The 8,421-nt window shown below is 47.7% G+C and overlaps 1 protein-coding gene across 1 annotated transcript in view; it reads left to right on the top strand.

The window, feature by feature from the left end:
- The first annotated feature begins 88 nt into the window (after nucleotides 1–88).
- The window catches only part of LOC8032608 (squamous cell carcinoma antigen recognized by T-cells 3), a 37,905-nt gene continuing 29,572 nt past the window's right edge, over nucleotides 89–8,421 (top strand). Inside the window, exons 1-6 of the mRNA XM_029970253.3 lie at nucleotides 89–264; nucleotides 399–525; nucleotides 612–716; nucleotides 2,146–2,330; nucleotides 5,136–5,244; nucleotides 5,642–5,766. Of these exons, the coding sequence (XP_029826113.3) occupies nucleotides 112–264; nucleotides 399–525; nucleotides 612–716; nucleotides 2,146–2,330; nucleotides 5,136–5,244; nucleotides 5,642–5,766 (804 nt within the window). The 5' untranslated portion in view covers nucleotides 89–111. The remainder of the gene's footprint in view (nucleotides 265–398; nucleotides 526–611; nucleotides 717–2,145; nucleotides 2,331–5,135; nucleotides 5,245–5,641; nucleotides 5,767–8,421) is intronic.

The raw sequence follows: 8,421 nt of genomic DNA, 5'->3' as shown, positions 1-8,421 counted from the left end.
AAAAAATTTGGAATGGTTTTAGTTGATAACATTTAAAGACACCGGTTCTTACTAGTTTTTACCCCTTTTACCAGCTCAAATTCAGGTTTTGTGGAAACCGAGACATCAAACATGGCGGGCTCAGTCGGCGATTTGACCGAAGAGATGGACACTGATCCCGAAAATAATGCCGACGAGCCGATGCAAGATGAAAGTTCCGACTCAGACAGCGACGTTAATGAGGACACCGAAGAAGAGAAGCATATTTTGGAGCTTGAAGACAAGGTGGGCAGCCTGACAGCTTGGCAGAAATGTGACGGGTATCCATGCCGTGTCTCGCTTGTCGTTGCTGTTGCGATCATCCACGCAGTAGTGTGTCACAGCGCGTTTACACCGACCACTTCAAATTCTGTTCTCAGATCAAGAGCAACCCTTTCCACTACGACAGTCATATGGAGTTCATCGGGTATCTTCGCAAGACGGGAAACCTTGACAAACTTCGAGAAGCTAGGGAGGCTATGGCCAAGATTTTCCCGTTGACACCAGGTAAAGTTCTTGCATTGTTGGCGTTTAGATTTATTCTTTAATGTTTGCAGCTGACGAGCCTTTTTTATGTCATTTTTTTTTTCTAGAGCTGTGGTTGGATTGGATTAAGGATGAGTCCAAGCTCTGCGAAAGCGACGAAGATAAGGAAAGGGTGATCCTGCTGTTCGAGCGTGCTGTGAAGGACTATTTGTGTGAGTACGAGCTTTCCCTGTGTGGGTACGAACTCTCCTACGTTTTTCTAGGGAGTCAAGGCTCTCAAATCATAAATCGACTTGTAACTGCTTCTTTTTTCTTTTTTTCCTCTAAGAGTTGAGGCAAGATTCGCCATTCCTCGATGCAATGCCAGCATTGTTTCAAATGTAATAGAGCAATATTTGCTTCATTTCATACTTCTGTTTGATCGGCAGACAGATGGAAGCAGGCATGGCTTTAGCATATTTGGAGTTTATTTCGTGCTATGAAGGCACATTTATTTATTTACCCGTTGTTTACAAGCATTGTTTATTGGTGTGGAAGGTGCATCTGCTGCCACTCGTGAATGTTGTTCAGTAATTTACGAATCAACATTGCAGTTATTGCAAGAAGAACTGCAGATTCCTCTGACGGTTGGTCACAAGATGGCCCAATCTTGCCGCTCCCAAGAGAACTTCACTGTCCTTTCTGCTTAGAGCTTGGAGTTGGTACTCCGCAATGCACAAGGCCTCTGACAATGATTTTACCAATCAAAAAGTGGCATGGGGGGGAGGGGTTTACTTAAATGAGTTAACATCAGTAATACACTGCTTTTGTGTGCTCTAGCCTCCTTTGCCTCTGCAGTTGTACTCGCTGAGAAAGGAGCACTTATAGACATCATAACCCATGTTTAATCTCAACTGTTCAGTTTTGTATTCAAGCGCTATGAATAAGAGCAGTAAACAAGCCAAAAATTGCGCGAGATTTTTGTTGCTTACTTTTTTCTTTGAGTCACCTGCATAATGTTTCGCATAGATTTATTGAGGCCTCTAAAAAAATTTCCCAGGCTAAAAAAAAAATTGTGCGACGATCATTTGATGTGATGCATACAGACAGCAAAAGCCATACTGATTATTTGATGATGACTATCAATTAACATTGCACCGATTGTGTGTCATGTGGGGACATAATATTAATATGATGCGTTGATTTAGCGTCGGTACATTGTTGATTAATAATTGATTTTAAGGTTGTGATATGCTTTCCCGCCAAATTTAGCAGTGAAACTAAAAATTTACGTCATGCGACGTAAATTTTTTCGCTAAATTTAGTAGGGAATCTGAATTTGTCTGTAGGTCCCGTGACATCTATTTTCCCACCAAATTTAGCGGGGAAACTGAATTTTTGAATATGTCACGTGACACCAATGTTTACGCTAAGTTTAGTGGTGAACCTGAATTTTTCTGTAGGTCATGTGCCATTAATTTTCCCCCTAAATTTAGCGGAGAAACTTTCCATTCACGCTCATGTTGTCGCGAAACCGGGAAACAAGCCACTAACAGCTGCCACTGTAAAAACATGGTTCCATGTGGAACTCGACTACCCTCTTTTCACAGAGAAGTGGCTTACCTTTTCCTTACCAGTGCCTCTTTGGCCCTTCCCTTCCAGCGGTGGCCCTGTGGCTAGAGTATGCCCAGTTCTCCATAGGGCTGATGGGGTCCGAAGGGGGCCTGGACCGCGTGCGGAGCGTCTTTGAGAGGGCCATCACGGGAGCCGGCCTGCACGTGTCCCAGGGGGCCCTGCTGTGGGAGGCCTATCGGGAGTTTGAGGCCGTCCTGCTGGCCACCATGCAGGTAGGACCACCGCCGTCCTGGCAATGTTCCACACTGCCTGGGGACAGTTACACGAATGCAGAGGGGCAGAAAATTGGCTTAGAAGGGCGAGAGGATGAATCGCGTTTTCAGTTTCTAGGCCAGGTGGCGCAAGCTAATGCCTGTCATGAAGGATACAGCCGTCGGCATCCATCCGTAGTCGTCGACGAGACAAGAACGGCAGGTGGTCTCTCAATTGTCCCGGCTCCGGCGCAAGCTTATTACCTTCAACATGTTGTGTTGTCTCGTGAGCCTCAAGCGTGCGAGGGGAGCCAAAGCACGGCGGAGGGCAACGGGTGCGTGCGGGAGATTGGACGCCCAAAAGGGACCTTTGCCGGTCTCTTCCTGTTGGCAACCGTAGGTGCAAGCTGCCACTTGGTTAAAAGAGTGTTGTCACCACAGTGTTGTTAACTCTTTCCTGATTGTGAGGGAAAATGCCCATTTTGAGTAACTTTTTGTTACGTCTTTTTCCCTGAAAAAACTATATTGGGTTTACAATATGATGGTGTACATAGGAATGAAGCTAGGTAAAACATAGAAACTTGAGTTCTAATGCACTATGTTGTTCGTCAAACACAATTGTTTTCCACAAATTGGTCTAAACCGGGTAAATATGTTGAAAATGAAGAGAAAACGCGCCAGAAATGTTTGAAATTTATGTAATGCTTTTCATCTTCGCAACAAAAACCTCCGCAAGCATAAACTTGAGCTATAGCTCGAAAAATGAAAGGCATTTACAATTTTTTGTAATTCCAAATTAGAGCACAGCTTTTGAGGAGGAGGAGGGGAGGGTACGGAGAGGAGGGTATGCCTTTCTTCCGTACCTTCTCCCCCTTCCCCTCCCCTCCTTCTCCTTTCCCCCTTCTCCTCCTCCTCTCATTCTCCTCCTTTCCTCGTGACCTGACCCTCGTAACGTCACTTGTGAAGGCGTCGTGAAGGTTTTGACCTTCGTCGTAACCTTTGCCATTAGAACTGAAATACAATGATCTGGCTTCTTCACCGGACCCACTGCCGCCATCCGAGTCGAGCAAGTTGATAGAGGATTCGCGAGAATCGCCATGCTTGCGAGCGCATGCCGGACCAATGGAAGGGGCCTCGGCCGTCGCGCAAGACGACGGGCCGTTGTCGGTTTCACACTCTGTTTAAAAGTTGCCGCCACGCAGAAAGACGAGAAACGCAGAAACCAAAACTGTAGTCTTCACACTACTTACGACATGGTGCGCTGAGTGTGAGAGCTCCGTGGGAGTTTCGCAATGGGCCTCTACAGCCATTGATCGCGGATGACCAACGCTCTGTGGGCACGGTCAGGAAAGAGTTGATATGGGCACTTCGATTCCCCCAAATATTGCTTGTAACGTGAGTCTTTCGTTATGACGAGACAAAAATTGTATGGCAAATTGCTAAGCAATTGTGTTGGATACGTGAAACATTGCTTGCGTTTAGCGGCACTCAGCGTTTCCAGACGCCTACGTTCACGGCGCTCTTCATCACATAGTTTAAAGCGTACAATGTGTACACTTGATAGTTGTTCCTAGAATGAAGTGATACTACCACAAATCAGGCTGATAAACCTGGCAGTCCTCCAGAGCCTTCCGTACTTGCAAGCTCCTCTCCCACAGTGCGTGCAGGTGGTTGAGCTCTTCCACGCCTATCTCACACCTCCTCGCCCACCCCTTTGGTCACATGACCCCCCGTTAACCAGTCAGCATCGAGCAGCCCACTCCTCCTCTGCAACCCAATAACTATGATAATCAGTGCCGATCCTCGCAGCTGCGCTTTTATCCAGCATTTACTTTTATCTGGGCTTCACAAAATGATAAACACCTAGCCAAAGAATGTTTCACGTTAGAATGTGTGACAGGGTGCCAACTTGCTATCTCCCGGGCGCAGTGCAGATGCCCCGCGAGGCTTTCCCGCCAAACGGCACCTCAACTCGCTGTGATGTGTCGTGACATGCTGAAAAGACACTCGCTTAACAATCTATATGGTCTGGGTTACATTCCCGCCTGGTGAAAACACTTTCTTACTGCAATGACCTCTTCTCCCGCACTCAAGGTTCCACGCTTTTAGCAGGCTTCACCTTTGTGCGGGCTTCACGAAATGTCAAACATCATGTAGCCAAAAAATGTTTCACATTAAAATGCGCCTATTTACCTAGTTCGTCCCCAAAAGTTTTGTCTTGATGGCGGGCTATCTACTAACAAGGCCCATACTAACGAGACATGATTGTACATCCGTTCATCATTCATGGTTCTCCATGGCTCGTTGGTGTTCCCCCACAGTCCAGCCATTGGTGCCGCATGGTTCAGCCTTTTTGTTTCAGCCCGCATATTGTCCAACTCCTGTTCAGCTGTAAAAAATTGTCTAGTTACTAGTATCAGACACAGTCAAGGAACTTTTCTTCCCCCTCTAAGTAGTAATTTAAGTGCGGTAGCATTTCTTGGGCTATCGAACTATGAGATTGTGGGCATCTGTCCATCACAGCTAGATAGCTAAATTTAGTGGGAAAACAAAGGATCCGAAATTCTATCGCATTACGTCTCCTTTGGCGGCAGCCAGAGAGAAGGCGTCATTCTGTCTTGTTTTTCGGATGGCCCCCCAAAGGCTCTTTTGTTAGTCTTTGGTTGACTTGAGTTTTTCTCGAGGCAAGTAAAGAGACATTGTGTGCCTGTCCAAACTCTGCAAAGCCTGTTCAGGACTCTGGCTGCTGCCAGAGTCCCAAACAGGATCTGTGTCTCTGTCTGAGACGGTACCCCTGACTAATGCTTCTCCTTTTGGAACCCCCAGCCGAGTGCGGAAGAGGGCGGCTCATCAAGCGACCAACGGGACCAGTTTGTGAGCCAGAGGAACCGAGTGTACAACCTCTACAAGCGGCAGCTTTCCGTGCCACTCTTTGGCAAGTCCCCTTAGTTCTCCCCTTTCCGGCTTACCTTTGAGTGGTGCCAGTACATAATTTTTGCCACCTTGAAACTGGACACTCGGGAGAGCTTAAAAGGAAAAAAACGTTTTGGATCTTGGGAGGTGTTACTCGTCAGTTTGCCCACATACCAGTTAGCCACTCTTCGGTTCCCGTTTTTTTGTTTATCAACAGAAATCTTTCTGTTTATTTTGTTCACCTTGGGGGATGTAACTGAAACAATGTGAGAGCCACAATTGTTGCAAAACCACGGGATGCATTTTCATTGCCGGACTGCCGCGCTTGTGACACGAAACCGTGGCGGAGAATGTGATGCACAAAACGTGAATGCGATCTCGCAATCAATTTCCTGCGCCTGGCTGTGCTTTTTTTCCAGGCATGGAGAAGACCTACGAGGAGCTGAGGGAGTGGAGCGAGGCTGCCATCGAGGCCTCCGTGGAGCAGCAGTACAAGAAGGCCAAGCTGCGCCTTGACAAGATCCAGAAGTATGAGACAGATCTGGTGAGCCGTTCCAAACAGTACGAAGTAAAAAGGGAGCTTGCCTTTTGATTAGTGGCCCCTTGCAGACGGCAGCAATAGCGGCCTGTAGAGAACCGCCACATTAAAAAAGTTTTACTGATCTTAGAAAAGGGTCAGTGATGTGCGCTACCCAGATGATTCGTTTGCTCTGGAAGTTATTTCTAGAAAAAAAAGTGTGGAAAAAGAATCTTCCAATATTTCAGTGTTTGCCATTTGTATGGTTGTCTGCACGGGAAACACAATCTGACCCCATTGAACAGTGGTTCTCAACCATCGATGTTTCGCAGACCCCTTGTGGATCGGCTGAGATGATGGAGGACCCCGTTCGTGGTGAGGGAAGGCGAAAGGTATAAGTTAAATATAATAATGATTGAATAAATGGATATAACTCAGGGCTAGTGTGAAGTAGACCCCTTTTACTGACATACACACGAGAAAACTCGCCAAAAACTGAAACATTTCTTCTGGACTTGAGAAAAGACAACTTTTATTGCTGGGCTTGAGTGATGAGGCAGGGCTTCGCGGACCCCAAGGATGCCTTCGTGGACCCCAAAAGGTCCGCAGATCCCTATTTCAGAACCACTGCCATAGAACATGGATGTTCATACTAAACACATAAGACAGCAGTTTTCTCCATACCCCCTTTGTCTATTCACAAAGATTTCCCAGCTTTAGCACAGTCAATGTATTACCAAACCATGCATTGATGTGTTGCCATGAGCAGAATAGTCTTAGCTTTGTCCCTTCATGCGTGTACCGTAATGTCCCGAGACATGCCCCACCCCCCGAAAGATAACCTACCCCTATTTTAATGCAAAGGAATTAACTGTCTCATGGAGCGAGCCGACGTCATCAGTTTTGAAATCATGCGAAACGGCAGCTTAATGAAACTACGCGCAAAGCTAGGCAATGGCACCTTTTACACTTCGGTCCCATTGGCTGGCACGCGTCAACGAGGCTCCCATTCGCCACTGCGCTTCAGTTTGTGTGGTGTCATCCTGACTGTGTTATTACACTGTTGTGTTATCACTGATCAGCGCGTTTGCTTGCTTCTTAACCGCTGTACGATGCGTGGCAATATATACGGCGCATAACATAAACTAAGGGGTTCGTTCTGCTGGGAACTACATTGCTGTCTGTTCCTTCCTCGCTCCGCAAGGCACACGACAGTTTGAATGATCGCTCACCTGGTGGTGCTGCGTGTCCGCGAGGCAGCAGCTCCACCGTTCTATGCCCAAGGTCAGCGCGTTGTATGCCGCAGATTAAAGAAGCGAGCGAAGAGCAGCGTGTGTACTTTCGCATTCACAACTCATAAGAAGTGCTTAGGTGTACCTCGGGCCTTTTTGGAATGATTGGCTATTTTTTTTTTTTTCAAAAACACCGAAAGGTAGCTAACATCTAGTAATTGCAAGGGCTTGGCCATTGGGGACTTAGGCAGAAATGGTATTACTTAGCCACGGTGGGAGATAAGCGAACAATGCTTTCTGTGAAGGGCTGTCAATTTGATTCATTGCCCCTCCCCACGATCACAAGTTTTGCAGCTCACAAAATCTAAAACTAGCATCTTTTCAACTTTTTATTTATTGCGCACCGAAAGTTAGCCTACCCCTTATTCTCACCCAATTTGCCTTCAACTTCAGGTGGGCTATCTCTCAAGATATTACGGTAGTGTTGTTCACAAAGTTTGTTTGTCTCTTCGGAAGCTTTTTCATTGCAAGAATGCAACCAGAAGTTTTCGTAACATCTTTGATAGGGCTGATACCACATGCCACGCCAAAAAGCTGCAAAACCAATTACAGCGGAGCTGTTAAGGGCTAGGTTCCCCAGGATCGTGTCCGGTATGTCAACACAAACCTACCTGGACAACTACCGCCATCTATAAGTGACGGCGGCAAGCACACAACCAGTATGGTTTCCGCCGTCGCTCATAGATGCTGCCAACCTTTCCAGCTATCATAGAAGAATTGATAGTTGGGCGCATTGGTGGGAATTCATCGTAGGAAACAGCGCGAAAAACAGACGACGATGAAGAAGAAGCACTCGTAATGAGCGCAGTGCTCGTCACGCTTGTTTCTCCTTCGTCTGTTTTGCACGCTGTTTCCTACGCTCCTACGCTCTTATCAGTTTCAGTCTGGACTCACGGTGGGTCGGCCGCGCGCCCTTTCGGGAAAAGGAGACAGGCTGTGGAAGGAGCGGCGACATACGCTGCAGCGCGAATGGGTCTGCAAAGCTGATGTCGCCTCAACTTCCACTGCGTCCAGATGCTTCCGATTCCCTTGCCAAAGAGCACATCGCTCGCCTGGAAAGCCGCCGCTGAGAACAGAACCAGCGATGTAAAGGGCGCCGGCGGGCCAACGCCACGGACGACAATCGTGCCACGGGGGCGAAGCACAAGCGTGAGGCCCAGCGACGACAGCACTCCACGCCGGCTGAACAGTTCCCGGGTGCGACGGGGAAATTCCGGAGGGAGTTTGTGGAGAACCCGTTTGGCGTCACGTGCGCTGTGTATGACCGACTCTGGTTCGCCGGGGACTTATCCACAATCGGCGGCGTGTCGGACGAGAAGAAGCGAGAATCGGGCGCGTGCGCATTGCGGCAGTGTATCGAGTACAGCTCCGCTGGTCTTCCTTCTTCACA

The sequence above is a fragment of the Ixodes scapularis genome, unplaced genomic scaffold, assembly GCF_016920785.2.
Source record: "Ixodes scapularis isolate PalLabHiFi unplaced genomic scaffold, ASM1692078v2 PGA_scaffold1__304_contigs__length_218370807, whole genome shotgun sequence".
Classification (NCBI taxonomy): Eukaryota; Metazoa; Arthropoda; class Arachnida; order Ixodida; family Ixodidae; genus Ixodes; species Ixodes scapularis.
Note: the sequence above shows the minus strand (reverse complement) of the source record. Positions and strands in the feature narration are given on the sequence as shown.